General features: G+C 39.7%; 1 protein-coding gene across 1 annotated transcript in view; it reads left to right on the top strand.

The window, feature by feature from the left end:
• Nucleotides 1–19,079, top strand: part of magi3a (membrane associated guanylate kinase, WW and PDZ domain containing 3a) — a 111,061-nt gene that overhangs the window by 70,989 nt on the left and 20,993 nt on the right. The window contains exons 2-7 of the mRNA XM_031741949.2: nucleotides 640–756; nucleotides 4,745–4,864; nucleotides 14,569–14,775; nucleotides 16,817–16,979; nucleotides 17,843–17,922; nucleotides 18,622–18,679. Of these exons, the coding sequence (XP_031597809.2) occupies nucleotides 640–756; nucleotides 4,745–4,864; nucleotides 14,569–14,775; nucleotides 16,817–16,979; nucleotides 17,843–17,922; nucleotides 18,622–18,679 (745 nt within the window). The remainder of the gene's footprint in view (nucleotides 1–639; nucleotides 757–4,744; nucleotides 4,865–14,568; nucleotides 14,776–16,816; nucleotides 16,980–17,842; nucleotides 17,923–18,621; nucleotides 18,680–19,079) is intronic.

Raw genomic sequence — 19,079 nt, forward strand, 5'->3', positions numbered from 1 at the left:
TGAAGTGCTTTGGCTGGCAACTTGTTGGTCACAAGTCGTTATGTAATGAGCATTCCAAAGCCAGTCCTCCTTTTTTAAAACATAGCATGAGACCTGAAGTCTTTTTGCAACCTCAGCTATCGCCATCTAGTGGCCATTAGTTAAAATTGGCTTATTTTTTGTAATCTGGAAGCTAGGTCCGTCTTTTGTACAGTTTATTGCAAGTGTACCTGTAACCTGTGTATTATTCTCGACCACGTTTCAAAAAAGTTTGTAACTAAAGCTTGGATTTAAAAAAAAAAATTCATTTCTTTAAGGCTTATTCTGTATGTTAGCATGATAGCATGAAACATGGTAATGACCATTTTTGGAAATGTAAAACTTTCATAGACTTTCATGCTACTATGTGCTACTAATCACATAGTATCAGATGTAAATATTTACTGTCCCAACAAGTGGGGTCTTTTTGATTTGGGGACTGTAGCAGAGGTTATTGATTACAGCTTACCAGTATTGTTGGTTATAAAATGAAATGTCTGATTATCTTTTTTAATTGTCTTGTAAATGTAAATAATCAAAATGGTGTTTTAAAAATGTGTGTAGTTTGGAGGCCGTCCAGTGTGAATTCATAACTCAAACTTTTCTTTTCTCTCGCTCCAGGTAAAGTGTTGAATACTGATTTGCGTCACTACCTCAGTCTGCAGTTTCAGAAGGGCTCCCTGGACCATAAGCTCCAGCAGGTGATTAGGGACAACCTGTACCTGCGTACCATTCCCTGTGAGTAGCTTCCTCAGCCTTGGGCCCTTCAGTCTTCTCTCTCTGTCTGGGTCTTCTTGTTGCCCTCTCACCTCTCCAGATGGAGCGTGGTCTCTTCCCATCTGTAGCACTACCTGTTATGCATTTTCCTCCAGGCTCTCCCTATTCTTTCATTCAAATAAACCCCTTTAACTTGTTTTCTGTTCATTTCTTCTACTTATCACTTCAGTATTATAAACTGCAGATTTTCACTTCTTGATCTTACCAAAATTTATAAAAGCACACAGTCCTAGGAAAACCTGAATAGGCTTTAATAAGGATGTCTACCATAGGTAAAATATATAAATATAGACTTCAGTGTTTGTGCAATGAAAAAGGATGACACACTTTTAGTGTTTTTATGTTTAATAATGAAGTTTTTCCCCTGTGTATATTAAATATTTAATTAAGAGAGATGTTTGTTTGTCAGTTTGTGATTGTTGTCAGACCTTGGTTGTGTTCGATTTAAATTCAGGAAAGAGTAATTGTACATTTTCTTCTCTATTTACTTTTCACCCTCTGATTCCCCCCCTCAGTTTGAGTTTGCTCCACTGCTTCTTTTGGAATATTCTGTTTATACCCGAGTGATTTAAAAATGGACAACAAGGCCAACAGGCGTAAATGAAAGAGCAGCTGCAGTTCTCTGGGATGCGCAGCTGAGTTAAAAAAACAAACATAAACAACAACGTTTTTGCCATTTATCACTGCTCGAGACAGCATTTATTACTTGTGCAACTCACACTTAGCATTTGGAAAGCTTTCATTTCTGACATTTTGCTTGTGGGGGACGTTATTCAAAAGACAGTTGGAGGTGCATTTAAGAAATATTGCTGTGTAGAAGTATCACTGATTAATTTGAGATACATATTTATGTGTGTCTTACCGAATAATCATGCTTGCTGTCGTGGAAGTTTCACAGTAGTTTAAAGTTTAATTATTAGACCTCCTCGTCTAATTATAGTGTGATAAATAACACCTCAGTCTTTTCTATCTCAAATAAAATGCAAATGTTACATTTTCTCACATTATCACAATGATTATCACAGCTGAAAAGCAAATGTTGTAGTTGTACCTGCTTGTGCACATTTGGGTCTACTTTGGTGAGTTATTGTGGAAGATAATAGTAACTGTGAACCACGCGTATCAACACTGCGGTTTGGCTTCAGTAGCTCAGCATATGTCCCCTGTCCAGTTTGCTCATTCAGGCCTGTGCCAGTGGCTTATCACAGTGCACTCAGCCAAAGTGACCCTGTGAGCAGCCTAAATAGCCACTACAGCATGATGCCATGCGCTCATTACAGCACTTCAAATAGCATTTCGGAGTGACAGAAGTATGACTTCCTCCCACAAACTGGGGCTCAAGACAGTAGCAGGGGTCTAGGTCATCCAAAAATCCCTAAAGCTTCACTAAATCCCAACACCCAACTCTACCGTCTACTATCGCTCTCTCCTTCCCTGGGTATTAATATCCATCGCAGCACAGCACTCAGGCCCACTAGTCTCGCTTCACGATAAAACACCAAGGAAGGATGGTGCAAAGGTAAAAATAAAGTGCCTCAGGTTTTCAGTCAATTGCAATTTCTATTTTGAGAAGTGAAAAGCAAGTGTAAAAAAAACTAAGCATAGTTGTTGCACTGAACTCATCACTTACTGTTTTCTACTTACTGTAAATCTCAGACAACTCTGGATGATATGTGCCAAAATGGACAAGCTAAATGCACACTTTCGAGTGTTTATTGTGTCTTCACTGTAGCTATTGAGCCAGCAACTGTAACCAACACTCATATTTTCATGTCCCTTCGTGTTAGTGTTCTGATTTATTGTGTGTTTATCGTATATTACAGTCGAACTCTACCAGCGCACACAGTCTGACTAAAAGTTTGAAGTTGGCACTATGCGATCAAGCATCTGTCAGTTTACAAATGGCAATCCCTCTGCTTCTTTACTCCTTCTTTTCTGCTTTGCTGCAATTAGCATCTTGTGGGCAAATGCTTGTTGTTTCTTCTGGTGCTCCACTGAGTGGGTGTTCAACCTGCAAAATACAGTACACGACTAACAAAATCCATGAAACACAGTTCATACCTAACACTGGAGAGCTGGATTTTGATGTGAAGTAACTACAATTACTTTTTGTTTTTCTTCTGTATTGTTTTCATGCAGTTGTTTCATCTCTTAAAAAATCAAACACATAAACTAAAAGTTAAAACAAGCTTGTGTTTTCCGGTGAGAATTGGCAGCAAATTTCTTCTGGTGCTCTCTTCAAAGCTCCTTCTCCCAGTGCTCTTTTTTCAGGTGGCAGTTTCAGCAGTCTTAGCGGTCTCTTTCCACTAACCATAACTGAATAGCAAACTGCACATACAGTTTTATTTTTGCTCTCTTTCATGTTTTAAAACTGTAACATTATTGTTTTCTCCTTTATTTTGTGTTATTTTGGGGGGTTTCTGCTACCTTTGCAGTCATGTTGCACCAACTTCATATGAAAATACATTTACATGATTGTATAACAGGAAAACCGATCCAGTGTCTTGGAGTTTGTTGGTAAGGTAGTTGAATTAACAATAAATAGCTACATAATACATTTCCCTATTCCTTCTTCCAAAAATGAGCTCATATATCTTCTTCTTGTGATTTTTATTGGTCTCATCTGATTGCTCTGTTTGACAGAATAAAAGATTGCCTTTGCAAGAAACTAAGCAGTTTCAGATGCGATGGCTCACACTGCAGTCGGGATGGATGTTGACACAGAAAGAAAATGAAGAATGGGGATGGGTTCCTATTAAGCTCTGAGTTAAAATCCCTCGTGCCTGCAGTGCAGTCAGATAGCAGAGCGGTTTAGCTGAGGTATTTCAAAAGGCCTGATTACATCTAAGATGATGGTAAGAACGGCTGGCGTGTTAGGGAGCATAAAATTATTTTCATAACAGTATGTTTTCAGTGTCTTGCCATTGAGACCATCAACAAGGGAAAATGTGACACTTTTTAAATCACAGTTGCAGCATGTTACTACTTAATGGCTCTTTGCTGGAATTGAAAGTGCTTTAAGGTTGCCTGTTTCAGGGGGTAAAGGACTGTAAAACGAAGGGAAAAAAGAGAGCAAAGGATGCATTTGGAAAGAAAGGGAATTCTTCTTTCTCGATTATTGTTTTAGGCAAAGCAACTGCCACCGATCATAACCATTGACATTTGGAAATACACTGCAAGTATGCGTGATTTGCTTGTTTTTTTTGTTTTAATTCTAGGACATTGTAACACTGTGTTATGATCACAAGCAAATCTTTTTTTTAGTGCAGGAACAACTATTGTGGCTAATAAATCAACAGAAAGGGCTTTGAGGTGACAGTGCGGTATATTCATTTGAATCTATTCACAATATCAGTTCGTGGTTTGCTGATAATGAGGTCCCATAAAATGCGTTGCATAAACAAATATTTTATTTAGGTAGGCGTAGGCTGGCAAGTCAGAAGTGTCCAGCACCAGGAGGTACATTGGATTAGTTATTATTAATTTCGGAGAACTAATTTCCACACAGAGTAGACATGCAGATGGTGTTATTATTTAAAAAAATATGTGTAAGGTCAACAGAGAGCTTTCTGATTTTTCTCATTTATCGTCCTTAAAGTGGTGCTGTTCTACACAATCAGTGTCAAAGTGTGTAATTAAAAATCTTGTTCATTGTCATCACTTGTACTTCCTCTGTATTGTGACAGCTGTGTGGCTCTGTGGAGGACTTTTTTTTTTCTCTGTTTCATATTTGAATAATGAATTCATCGCTTTGCTGTCCCAGCTTTGTTGACTATTCATGATGCAGACACAGATTCTCCCCTGAGCATTGTATTTGGACTTGAATCACATCCCTGTGGGCATGTTGGATTGAGTGTCACTTCCAACCCCCACTCCCACCCTGGCAATGAATGGCACATTCCACTTGTTTGGATGTTCCTACTGTATTAAACTTTCTCATTGTTGGCAGGTACGACTCGGCAGCCTCGAGAGGGGGAGGTTCCGGGAGTGGACTACAATTTCATCAGTGTGGCGGAGTTTCGTGAACTGGAAGAAAGTGGACTGCTGCTGGAGAGTGGCACCTACGATGGTATGTTCTCATACACAAGGCACACAATATTATGGCGGGGCCTGGATAGATAGTTTACTTTTAAGTGGGAGAAATAGGGCTTTACAAAATATTTACAGTTTATCGACCTTGAATAATTTTCCCCACATCAGACCCTGACCTTGGTATCGAACTATAAAAGGATTTTGCTCTTTTCAGACTTTTGTCTGGTAGTTGATTGTTGTGAATACCAGTTGTTCAATTCTTTTTTCCTCTGAGCATTAAATACAGTAACTTTTAATCATTCTTATAAATAATTAGAAAAATTACTGTACTATTATAGGGGTAGATTTGAAGATTGAGTCATACAGACAGCCACAGCCACTAGCAGTCACTGTGAAATTAATTGCTAATCTATAGCAGTTGCTACAGATTAGTTGCCCCCCACGCCCCAGGCAACTGCTAGCAACTATTTTCCAAGATGTTGCTTGCCAGTGCAAAATTGGTTGCAAAGAGGTATGTGATGGCACACCAAAAACCTCCCTGCGATTGCGCTTTGGCTGCTAGCAGGTTGCCATGGTTGCCAATAGTTTTCAAGATGCTGACTCCAAACACTCGCCAAGCCATAGTAAAAATGTAAAAAGTGTGATGCAAAACAGAAACTCAGACAGTTTGTCTTCAAAGTAAAAGTTACGTCTTTTGAGGTGTGCTTGCTGCAGGTTGAAGAATAAATGTTGAGTGTTGGAAGACACAAGACAACTTTTCATTTAAGCTCAGTCTGCTCAGATTGTATTCTGGCTCAGTGACATTCTTTTCATTGGCCTAAAGTAACTGAACCAAACTGGAAAACACACTACAATTTCTGTAAACACTATAAATGAGAATGACTGAGGATAGACCGATGTCCCAGTCCATTCCAGTCGCCAGGGTCCTGGTTATTAGTTCTCTTGTGAATTTGCTGAGCTGTACTCAGTAAGGTCATCAGGTGAAATCAGCACATTGCCCGTGTCATCAAACTGTCATCCTTAAAATGAAAGAACTGGAGATAATATATCCCCAGATGGCTTTACCCCATTCACCTAGCATGATGTGGAAAATGTGTTTGCTATGTAAAAGCTCTTTCATCTGCCCTCTGTCCCACATCTGCCCCCGAGAGACTGGCCCTCCAACCCTGAGCCTATGAGCCAGTGCTCGGGATAAATAATGGATCTCCCCTGTCCTTTTCTGCCTAATGTAACACTACCATGTGTGCATTGAATGGAACAGAAACACAACCTCACAGAGTTAATTATTAATGCCAAGCCTTTTGCTCAATAAACTTCCACACAGACCTGCAGATAGACAGACATACTTTAAAGCAGGAAGTGAGAGGGTGAGATATTTGACCTCATAATGGCTGGCCTTGGTTAGTGAGTCATCTACTTCAGATTGATTACTAGTGGCTCCAGGCTTTATATTGTAGATGGTAAAATTAACTTTAAAGGCCCATTCACACACAAGCACATTTTTTGAACATGCACACCATGCACATTATCTGATAATGCATGTTTTCAGAGGTCCCGTAAAGCCCATAGCTCGTTTGTTTTATCTTTAGGGTTTTTTGTTGATGATTTATTAAAGCACATGGATATTTTCTTTAATTGGATTAAGGGTATAGTATGCACATTATATATGATTTATGTTGTTTTTTGTGTCTTAGTGTGAAAACTGTTTCTTTTTTCCTTCTTGAATTGAACTTTGATTGTAAAAGGTTCAGGAAAAAACACAGTGACGTCATTTATCACTCCCTCTCCCTTTCATGACATGCTTAGTACTTTTTGTAGACAGTGCATTCACTCTCTACTTTAATACCATATAAAGATGTGGTCAAAAGCCTACAATACACACATTAATGTCATGGTAATTTGGGGCTTTTAATGATTTCCTTGAAGTGTTCTTTTTCCAGGATGGACTGATTATACAGAATATATCTTTAGTGACTTTGAGGAAACAGGAATTGGGTGCACAAGTTTAAAATTATTTTGGATTTTCTCAATGTACCAGTACTACTGGCAGCAAAACAGCCACAGACCATGATGCTACCACCACTATGCTTCACATTTGGTCCGATTAATTTAAGTAAACTTCCAATTCTGCCAAGAAGAGTGTTCAAATATCCAGCTGGAATTATGCCAAAGGTTGCTGATGTCTGCCAAAAGCAACTGGTTGGGCTATAACTTACTACAGGACATTTAACCAAATATTAGTGAGGATGTATTTATACGTCTGACCCTGTGTGGATTGGAGAAATCCCCAAACAATTTAAAACTTGTGGATCCAGTTCTTGTTTTTCAGTCATTAAAGAATGTACCCTGGAAAAAAGAACAGTTCAATGAAATGGTTAAAAATCCACAATCACCATTACCTCTGAGACTAATCCTTCAGACCTGTGAATAATAGTAGCATGCTGTAGCCATGCTTAATCTGTAACCAAGACCGAAACTCACTCTTGCTGCTCTACTAAAGGGAGTATTTGGTGGGTGGGGGGGGTTACAGACTTTCAACTCACTAAACAACAATAGGAAGTTATTTAAGAAGGCCATTAAGATGAAAATACTTAACTAAGCAGAAAAGAGGAAAATTGTGTTTGTGTATGAGATCACTCAATTATGTTTTCAACAATCTTGCTGTCTGCATTCCAGGGAAGTATTAGCATAAAAGTTGACTCAGCTGTTGGGGAACTGAATGGGGAAACTAAAACCTACACAAAAACATACAGATTGGTTTGCCAGTATTTGTTTTACAGAGAAAGTGTCAAAGTGTAACACTTACGTTGTAGCTGAAATTGATTTGGGTGCCTGCATGTATGTGAATTAGGGCACATCCGACTTTATGCCCCTCACTGTGCAAGGTAGAGAAAAGCCAGTGGTATGAATCATTCATGACAGAGGCTGCAAGCAGAAATGGACCAGCAAAAGTCAATAAAACACTAGGCCTGCTACAGCTGATTTAATTGGATTTCATCTGGAAATTCCAGTGTTGTTTTAATTTTAATATCTTATTATTTCCTATGTTGTGTTCAACATTCATTTAATATGTATTCCTGATGCCATGGGATCCCATTATACTGTGGGCAATTATTAGATTCAGTGGGCTACCTAAATTTGTGGCTTGTATGGATCTGGCTATGCTCACATCCTCATCCATGATTGCATTTAACAACACTGCCATGGGAAACATAACCTTGATTACCTGTTAGAAGGTATAATCATAGGTCAGTGCAAAAATGGCTTGCTGGATGCAGTGCAAATATAAAATACTACATAATGACATATTGAGGATGAAGACTGAGAATGAGGAAAAAGCACAGGACATGATTTACAGACAAGGCTGCACTAGGGTCTTTTTAGCTGACGGTTACAGTCTGAAGTTGCAGACCCACCAGGGGATGGTTTGACAGGGGCTGAAAATGATGAAATCCCTTTGTTTGTGCAATGCCAAATTCATCCCCCATGACAATCATAGACTTTAGTGGAGAAGAAATGACTGTTTACGGTCCCTTTGTTTTGTTCAGCCACATTGCCTACAACCATTTTATAATAGGATATTTTTGTTGTTATAGGCTTTGTGAAGTTCTGAGACAAAGCAACATAGCTGCGGATTAGATTTATAACAAGGCAACAGGCCAGATTTCACAGAAAAGGGAGGGTATAAAGGTGCTGGACTGGCAACTGCTACGTTTGCCTATTCATGGGAACTGATTAAGAAGTAACTCATCTCTAAGGAGTACAAGAGAGATGGTATAGTACTCAATTTGATTTTTGCACATACAAAAAAGAAAAAGGAAACGTAGAAAGAGAGGAAACGGCTGAAACGGAAATTGAGGAAAATAAAAGATATAGAAAAAAAACTACTTAGCAATGACAAGCTCAATAATAAAAACAGGAATTTACGGTAAAGATATGAATGGTGTGCAATATACTTTGGGTTTCACAACACACACTCAGGAAATGAACATAAACTAGAGAGGAAGTTCATTTATGAGAGGCAGGTCAACAGTAGATTGCTAAGCTGTACACACACACACCAACACATGGAGAGCGAGCAGGAGAAAGCAGGGTTGACAAGGTTGGCTTGTGAAGTGTGGGCATCCATGCCAAGCAGGGCCTACACCCAGTGCCAAGGCTGGAGCATAAGAGACGCTTCACCCGCCTGAGGCACAAGCAATCAGTGATGAGGCCTGGGCAGGCTGGGCACTACCCAAGAGAGTGGAAGGCCATCCTCAATGATTAATGAGGGTCGGCGACTGCAGCCGGCAGGTTCAAAGAGTCAGAGGGATAAATGTGGTGAGGGTGGAGGGGGCGGTTGTGGTGAGAGCTGAACCAAAGCATAAATCCTTAAGAGGTTTTCCCAAGCTTCCACAATATAAGGGATGTCTCCAATTTCCTTTTGTGTTTGAAAACATCCCCACAAACATTTGCTAGCAATTCCCATTACTAAGTGACCCTGACTTCATAAATTCTTGCTCTGTAGTATCAGAGCTCATAACAAAAGTTTCTCTGAAGGATAAAGTAGGATTTGGAGGAGTTAATTCTCTCTGCAAATATAACTGTGGTAACAGTTGTACTCACATTTTATTCAGTTACTCACAAGTTGGAGATGTGATACTGTATTCTGGCAGCTGCTGACTAAAACAGATGGCATGGCATCGACACACACACGCACAATCTGTATACACATTCTTTCCCATCAATAAACACATGAGGCCTGTGGATACATTTCGTCTTGGGGTCTCTGGGGAACAGCAGCCTTTGTACAGGAAGCAAGTTTAAAATGTTCTTTCACACAAAACTGTTTCTTACTAGCAGCAAACATAACCTTGCATGTGTAGTATGAGTGTGTGGCTGTGTAATCTACTGACAGTGCCAACCAAGTGTTAGCTGAGAATGTTAAAATGAAAATGGCTTTGCTTTACACTGTCCATCCACCACTCACCACCTATCTAACAGGTGCTTTAATGTGATAACACTATGCTGAACTTGTTAGTCCTTTGAGGATGAAAATTCATAAGCTGTTGATGATGGATAGTAATACGTTGATCCACTGTGATTTTCTGTATTTGAGACAAACTTTCCTTCAAGTATGTTAAATATAGAAACCAAACTGAGATGCATATAAATCTCATCCAATGTTTGTGAATGGGTGACTTAAAGGAATTTGGAATTCCAAGATCAGGAGCTTGATCTAAATCTAAGCTATTAGGGAACAAAAAATGGGTTCCTACCTAGTTAATATAGTACTTCTTACTCTAATTTCTTTCTGTATTTGCTGCTTCTTGTTACATTTTATGTTAGACCACAGCACATTAATTGGCTAAATAAGAGCCCACATCAACAGATGTCTATTTCTGTCATTCACATATTGTCACGGGTAGCTGCTGGCATGGTGGCTTCAGGGCTTTTTCCTTCTCCATTTTCTTCTGAGATTGAACAGTCCATTTATCTTAGGGTAGTAATTAAGGTGCAAGATTTATGGTGAGCACTCTGACATCATCGAGGTTGCCAAAAGGTGATCGTATCCTATTAAAACCAGAACCAGAACCTTTGTCTTGATAAGGATGCATAAAGCATTTGTTAATTAGACTGAAATATGTTAGCACCATGCACGGGTCAGACAAGTGTTTTCTCACTTTTTTCTTGCTTTCATGAAAAGAATATGGCATAATTATTAGGAAAAGAAAAGCGTGAATGTCCATGTTGATACTATTACATATGAGGATTGCAAACTATGTTGAGATTTTGGAGTTTCATTTACCAGTAGAGATGTTTATATATAAATATGTGGAAACGAAAAACAATGAACTCTCTTTCTCTTTCCCTTTTAGTTGAAATAATGTAGCTACGTTAATGTGAGTTTCTGGTGCAACAGATTGTTGGGTGCACTGGGTTGTCTAGACCAGTGGTTCCCAAGTGGGCACGCTCATGAACCCTAGGGTAGGGTAAGGCGGTGTAAAACAACATAAATTATACTAACCAGCAGTGCAGGCAACACACCCCTAAAAAAAATAAAAAAATAAAATAAAATAAAAATGGATTTATGGCTTTAACAAGACCAGAGATCTCAAAAAGCTCATCCTGAGTAAGTCATCTGTCTGGAGAAGTTAGCTAATGCTAATAAACTCGCAAACACCAAAAACTCCTGGCCTATTTCAAAGAAGCAGTAGATTTGATCCAGAGCTGGCCAGACTGTTTGTTTGTTTAATGTTTTTAATAAGGCGATAGAGGCAAAGTACTTGCTAATGGTGTAGCAACACTCTTGCAAGGAAACCCCATGTGTACAATCTGCAAATAGGCTGTGACGAATAGAATCAAACAAAGGACTGAACTTTTCGTGTCACTCCACAATCTGCCACCTAGCAGATAAGAACTTTCTCAATCCTGAGGGATTTCTTTTTGCAGCTTTTAAAGATAAGACATGGTAATTTAATAATTTTAAATAGCTTCTAGGTTTAAATATTAGCCTTCAACATAAAGAATACAGGGTTTTCCTTGAAATGTATATTTTCTAAGCAAACTTTGTGTCAGCTGGCCTTTTAGTCAGTAGAGTCAATCAAAGATAAATAGAGCATTCAGAGCCACTGGATATCACACAGCACCAACGCCTCAGGTGAAAGCAGAAAGGCATTGAACACATTTATTTACAAAGAGAAAAACTACGTATATGCAGAGAAAAAGATCCAGTCAGCCTTGTAAAATGCACCAAATGCCTGTGAAATGCTGCAGAAAGCTCACCTGCTGCTGGTGGTGTTTCTCCCCGCCACTTTCTCTTTTTAGGTTAGATGCAGTGAACATTTTTTTTTACCTTCTTTTAGATTTTTTATATTGAAGTTACAGTTAGGAAATATTTATTGCACTTAAGTATTTAGTGGTCTTCAAGTCAAATCTTTCTCTTCGCTTCACTTTCTGTCACACTGAAATGGACACACATAAAGCAGAGCTAAGGAGGCGTGTGCATGATGAAACGGAGAGCAGCGCTCGCCAAACCTCTGAACAAAAAATGCTTTTAAAATATATCCATTTAAAAGGTTTTTCAAACAAATACTACACCATTTTATACACATACAAACCCAGCTGTGTTACTAGAATGAGTTGAGGTATAAAGAAGTAAAAAGAGATGCACTATGACTTCATACTGTTACATTGTTTCACTTCACTTGTTCTGTGGATACAAATAATTTTAAATGGGTAAATTATTAATGGTTGTATTTGAATAAGTCCTGATAGCTGGTACCTGGTGCATCCTACCACAATTTGAGAGAGAGACTCCTGAGTATTTCTTCATTCCCACGTCTCTACACAGAACAGCTGAACCGACGCAGTTCTGCCTTTCCATCAATTTTGCTCAGATATGCAACAGTAAATACAGCCTTTATTGTTTGTCTTTGCTCTTGCTGTTATAATTTGCAGTTGTGCTTTTTGTGTATTAATAATCGCTTGATCTTTTATTCTTTAGTTGTTATTTTTCACAGGTATCTTTATTATTGATCTGTTAGAATCAGAAATTAGCGTCTGTTTGATCTATTTGTTTGTAGTAATTAAATATATTTGTTATTGTGTGGCTTGTCGTTAAAATAATAAAACATATATGCTCTATACAGTCATCACATAAAAAGAAAGACAGGTCACGTAACAGAATTAAACATTGAAATGGATCAATGCATGACAAATATATTATAATATAATTATACATAGTACACAGTAGACAGCAGATGCCTGGGGATCTTGCAAAGTCACAGGATATAAATGTTAAATGATATTAGCGGTGCATTAGCAACTTGTTAATGAGCTGGACTCTAAAAGAACTATAGTTTAAAAAAACATCTAGCCTGCAGTCTTTTCAGTTCACTTTGGGAGCTTATGGTTTTGTATCTGTGCTGGATGGAGGTAGTGATTCTAAACAAAAGCTGCTTTTCAGGTTGTGACTCATTAGTACACAGTAATTACAACCCAATCAATTTCAGTGTGCTTCTTTATTTTGGCCATCGTCTCCCTGCTCTTCGCACTGGGGTACTTAGAGAAGCTACGGGAACCTTTGTGTGAGCTTCAGAAACTGGAACGAAGAGAGCAAATTACCACTTCTAATTTACCTCCCCCAATTTTTATACCACGATTAAGCTTGCTATTAATTACAAACCTAGTAACCAATTGGTTCTGATATTAATACTCTTCCATTTAAATGCGCATTAATCTATTTACCTGACTCGGTTATGATGCATTTCTCACTATGACTCTAGGATGATTTTGTTTCTTGTTTATTTAGTGTATCATAATTATAGCTGATTAAAAATGGTGTTTGGATGGTAACTCTTAATAACCTTATACTTTGCAGTCACTGTAATAATGCATTTCAGTGTAAGGTACATTAATCTGAATCCTCTTTGTTTTCCTTTTAAATGGCAAGCAATAATTTGATAAGTCTTTGAATATTTATTTATTAAAACAAGAGACATTAAAACAATAGAAAGTATGATTGTTCCTCAATGTATTTCCACCATCTCTGTCAGTGAGAAAGTGCCCTGTCCCTTGTCTCTCTCCTCCCCACAGACTCCTTGGTCACAGTGTCTTTCCACTCTCTGATGTGCCGTTTAACTGTTCCAAAACAACGTTCGGCTACTCAAACAAAGCACGGCACACTGCAATCCCACACAAAAACATGAGGACAATCAATACTTCTACCATACCTTCCCAACTATTTTCTCACATCTTTTGGCCTTAATTCTTTTTCACAAAGAAAGAAGGTGGCGAGTAGTAAGTGGGTCACCCTGTTTTTTTGTAGTTGAGAAAAGACAAAGGCTTGCTCTGTGGTGTAGGACCGTTAACTGCCTTAGGCTCCAACGTGACAGCAAAGGCAAGCTGATGGACTTAAAGGGACAATCAAGTGTCTGAGAACCTACCTTGGCATAAGCGCTGTGGCCACAATTGCCTGTGAGTGAAATAGTAAACATAACATTATGTTTTTTAACACATAAACAAAATGAGTGAATCAAAACTTTTTTTCTTTGGCCACTTCAAAGATTAGAAGCCAGCAAATGATGTGTTGTTACAAGGCCCTTCCTACAGTAATAGTCAGTGGTTCTGCTTTAGCATATGGTATTGTGGGTCAGTACTGATGTGATATTGGCATCTAGGAGAAAGGCTACAGACTTTGTTTTTTCATAACCTGCAGATTTTCCCAAAATATGAGGGTTACAACAGCAAATCCTTGGCCTCATTTTGTTCCAACCAGTACAGCTCTGCCAGATAAAATTTGAGGTAAAAACAGCTCCTATCGGTCTTTAAAGAAATGCAGGCTTCCACACTTTAAGTGATACAGTCTCTTTTTGGTCTGCTGCCAGCACAATGGTTTTGTGTGTACTTCTATCTCCTCTTTTCGTAGTACACTATAAAGCCAGAAAGAAACTCTTTTCATACCATAGTAAACATTTCTAGCTGTCTATGTGTATTTTGGTAAAATTGCAGTGACTACATTTAAATATGAGATCTTCAAAGCAGAGGCTGCCTAGCAATTTCCAAATCTGCTCTAAGGGTAAAGGTAAGAAACAGATTACAGGTTAGCCGAGTGGAAGGGTTGTATGTGAATAGGTGTATAGGTAAGTGGTTGGGGTTAGGGTTATATGATGAAATTAATCAAGAAAGCTTGCACATATTTTTTTTTTAATGTATTAAAGAATATATTTCATTGTCACTCTCGCCCTCTCTTCTTCCCAGGCAACTATTATGGGACCCCTAAGCCCCCTGCGGAGCCGAGCCCTGTACAGCCAGACCTGGTGGACCAGGTTCTGTTTGATGAGGAATTTGACACGGAGGTCCAAAGAAAACGCACAACCTCGGTCAGTAAGATGGACAGAAAGGACAGCGCTGCTCCAGAGGAGGAAGAGGAAGAAGAGAGGCCTCCTTTGGTCAACGGACTGACTGGTGAGGGACACCGCTGTTTTTAATTTTTTCGTGGCTTTCACAAGTGTTAGTTAGTATTCTTGGCTAGCTGTGTTACAGCTCCCTTCATTACTGGCTTTCTACAAATTTAAACCCCAGCACTTTTTTGTTTGCTTGATTTATTTATTTTTCCAGCAGTTCATTATATTGTTCTCAGAATGCAAAACAGCAGGACCTTTTTTCTTTTCTCCTTATCATTCTTCTCTCCAAATAAACATTCTCGGGATTAGCTGCTCTGCATGCAAGGTCGCCACTAAATCACAGCACTGCAAAGTCAAAATGTAGCCAAAGTCTGTCTGAGATCAATAGAAGCAATCCCTCGGGTAGAAAGATAGTTTGTGCTCGTTTCATTCGCATACACGAATGTCACTGCATGGCTCGGCTAAGAGCTAATAGTGAGAATGAAATTGTAGCAGTAGTGAAAGTCATTACCTTAAGACACTCTTTTATTTTAAACACTACAAAAAGTAGAGTCGTGTGTTGCATATGCAAATTGAAAAATGTATCTTAAGTGGCAACAGCAGCAAATGCTAAATTAAGAAAGGTTTCTTTTCTTCTCAATTCTGAGTGTTTGCAACATGTTTTTAAAAAGTGAAGAAGAAAAAAAAGATCTGAAAAATAAATTGTGCGTAGCCTTAGTTCAGGCAGGCAACAAAGTCAAGCTTGGCTGCAACCCTGCACCTGCAACCCCACGGTGTCAGTGCCGGCCCACATGACCTGATGTCTCTGTTGACACCCTTCTATTCTATTTAACAAACAAATATCATACAGGGTGCGCTGTTGGCTGTAAGTTGCTACGGCATGCTGATTTGCAACCCATCTCTACCCCTCCTCTTCCTTTCATGCTTTGTCTCTATGCACATAGACAGGTACCTTATGTGTAGAAGGACACATTAGGTCCCAGAGATATAATACACTGATTCAAATTCTAAAACAAACAAACAAACAAATAAATAAAATTTTTAAAAAGATCAGTTATTGTGGTAGATTGAAGTTTTATATTTCAAAGTAAACAATTGTCAGAGATATGCATTATCATCTCTGGATGGCAGTGTAGACCTCAACCAAGAGAAAATACTAATTATGGACAATTAATTCTGTGGTTTGTCACTGAAAATACATGAATTCTTCATATGGTGTTAGAGTGCCCACTAAAAGAGGTAGCAGCTGGCATATTTCTGGGGCTTGAATGTAGTTAAGTACTGATCATACATTTCTTTCATGTCATTTCGGGGTTTTAGGAATCTTGCCTGCACAAATTTGCAACAGCTCTTCTGTTTAAATTTCTTTGAAAGGGCTGAAAGCAGCAAGTGTCTCTGTGTAGTTGTTTATTCAGACTTTATAAATGCGGAAACATCTTCCTGGTTCTATCATGAAAAAGGGCCCTGGTTTCAGTACAAAGAGCTCTTGACTTATTCCAGTCAACAGTTGTCACTATTTTTCCCCTGCCATTCAGTTATTCCAGCCAAACAGAATGAGCATTCAATGCCACGACAAAGCTAGGTCACACACAGCCAGATGAAACCTGCAGATAAGAGCCTCACCCAGACAGGCACACATACACATCAAGATTAGGCAAATACCCTCACGCACAAGCAGCACTATGATGCTAATAGAGTTGTGATGTAGCGCTCCCGGCTGGGCTGAAGCATTGGTCAGCTCTGCTCTTGCCTGGGAGGCAGTTCTCAGTACATCACTACTGACATGCAAATCCTATGGCAATTGCTGCTCTTCCGTCCTCTTTCCGTGTACTCTCTCTGTCTCTCTCGCTCTCTCTCTCTACCCCTTACACTCCTGTGGATGTAACAGTCCGGCTAGTGTACAGAGGAAGAGCAGCTCGAGCAGCAGCAGCAGCAGCAGCAGCAGCAGTAGGGAGAAATGCAAGGAGCCCAGAGGAGCTCCAATGGCGCCACATTCTCACGTCCTGTCTCCTTCTCCTTCTATCATCTCCCACACCACTACTCCCAACCCATTCCTATTTCTGTCTCCATGCCCATGTCCCTCTCCCCATGCCTGGCCACAGAGCACAAGGACAAAGCAGAGTGGAGGAAGACAGTGCCCAGCTACAACCAGTCAGCTGGGGCCATGGACTTGCGTGTATGGAACACAGAAGATGAAAGTCAGGAGCCCTTGCCTAAAAACTGGGAGATGGCCTACACAGAAACCGGCATGGTCTATTTCATCGAGTAAGTAGCCTTTCTACAGCAACTTCCCTGTCTTGTTTTTGTCCTATTACACTCCCATTACATCACCATTGTTCTAATCCCATTGCTTGTAGTCCCAGTTTCTTCTTCATCTCTTTGTTTCTGCCTTGTTAACCCAGTATGTTTAGAGTTCTGACTTTTTCTGCTCCCTATTCAGTGCAACGCTCTGTAGTGAATTAACAGCAGGTGCTGAACATGGAAGCTGTCTGTAGACTCAGCCATTGCAGTGGAGTTGAGTCTCAGTAAAGTTTTTCCTTTTATTTCCCCCGCGTTTGATGTTGGTTTTGTTGGCTGCCGCTAAAAGCAGCAGGCCCGCATTGTTTACCTGGCCCGTTAGTGTGGCAAACAGTCAATGCTGAGCCACTGAGAGAGCCAAGTAAAGCTGCCTGCTGCTAAATCAATAGCTCATTCTGCCAGTGAGAGAAACAACAGGGTAAATGGAGCTCGCCACCCCTGACCTGCTGTCTTAGTTCTGCTCTTTATGATCTCTGCAACTGCTCACTCTTTTATCTTTCTGTGTCGTCCCTTTCCATCCTTCTGTAATCTGTGACTTTTTTTTTACTTTTCATCTTCCTTATGCCTCAAACGGTCCTTTGAGCTTTGTTAAAACTGTACTAATATTTTAAAAGGTTATTTAATAAAGCATTTGATCCCAAAAGATTAAAAAGTAGCCATAATCCTGTTTTGGGAGAGCTCTGTTCGTTTGCTAGAGATGGAAAAACACTCCCCGGGTGAAGTGGCTCCCAAGAGATCTAAGCACTAATTGCTCAACTCTAATGGCATCTTAAGTATTTGAAAAATAATTTAAACTGTGCTTAAAGCCTTGTATCTTTTTCATATTACAGTCATAACAGCAAGACCACCACCTGGCTGGACCCACGTCTTGCCAAGAAAGCCAAGCCACCTGAGAAGTGCGACGAAGGAGGTGAGGCAATAGGAGCTAGCTCTGTGATTAATAGCAATCGCACAGGTACTTACAGCCATTGCGTCGGCTCACATGCTACCTACACTTTTCCCAAGTCCTTGTTGTATTGAACGGTTTGTGTGTATGAACTGCATCCCTGCCTCTCTAAAGGGGGCGCTGGCTAACAGACGGATACTGAACAGCTGAGCGCTCCTGGTCACAGTCATGCTGGTGACACAGCACAAACCCCCAGTCTTCAGTCCGCCCGTCTCCTCCTAATGGTTTCGTGGACACATGCAGAGAGCTCATCAGTGCAGCATCTCTCAAAAGGCAATTTTCTATGGCTCCTCTTGCGTAAAGATCTCCTCTGCGCTGCGTGTGTTTGTCACACAGCAGCAGAAACCAGAGATGTTGAACACATACACACCACTGGAAAGAAGGGCTGTTATTTTCCTGGGAGGCTTTCTAACAACACACGGTGTCCCCCTCCCTCCTGCCCGTCTTTCCCTTCCTCCTCCATAGTGTGTATCAAGTCTTAAACACATAGTGACAAATAAAAGAAGGCCTCCTGTTCTGTAGGTGTAGCTAAGCATGCTGTGATGGTGCCAGTCAAAACACCACACTTCATTGAGTGTGTCCAATTGTCCATGTAGTGCCTCAGCAGTATCTTAAGTGATTTGAGTCAGCCTTTTCCCTGTCTGTTTTTTTCCTTTTCCCCAGAGTTGCCCTATGGCTGGGAGAAGATTGAGGATCCACAATTTGGCACATACTACGTAGAGTAAGTAAATTTCTCTCTTCCTTTTATACCTGGAGATCCATAGAAATCTACACCTGTTAATAAGTACAGATGTAGACAAAATGGCTAAATGCATGGTGATATTGAGTCTCTTAGTCTCTTTACTGAAGAGACATCATGCTCGACCTTTATAGGTTTTCTGAAGCTCTTTCAGCATATTTGATTTCTTTAAAATGCCCATTTAGAATGAGTTCTATTTCAAGATATTTTTGTATATTCAACATAAAGCCATATCACTTAATACCAAGCATATAAATGTCGGGCTGCTGGATCTCAGGGGAACCTGTGGGACACGTGATAATAGTACATTATGCAATTGTGCAAACAGTAGTTTCCCACAATTCTGCTGAAAGCACCCTTGTGGGAACTAACAAGTGAGCTA

This window comes from Oreochromis aureus, linkage group 20 (assembly GCF_013358895.1).
Source record: "Oreochromis aureus strain Israel breed Guangdong linkage group 20, ZZ_aureus, whole genome shotgun sequence".
Lineage (NCBI taxonomy): Eukaryota > Metazoa > Chordata > Actinopteri > Cichliformes > Cichlidae > Oreochromis > Oreochromis aureus.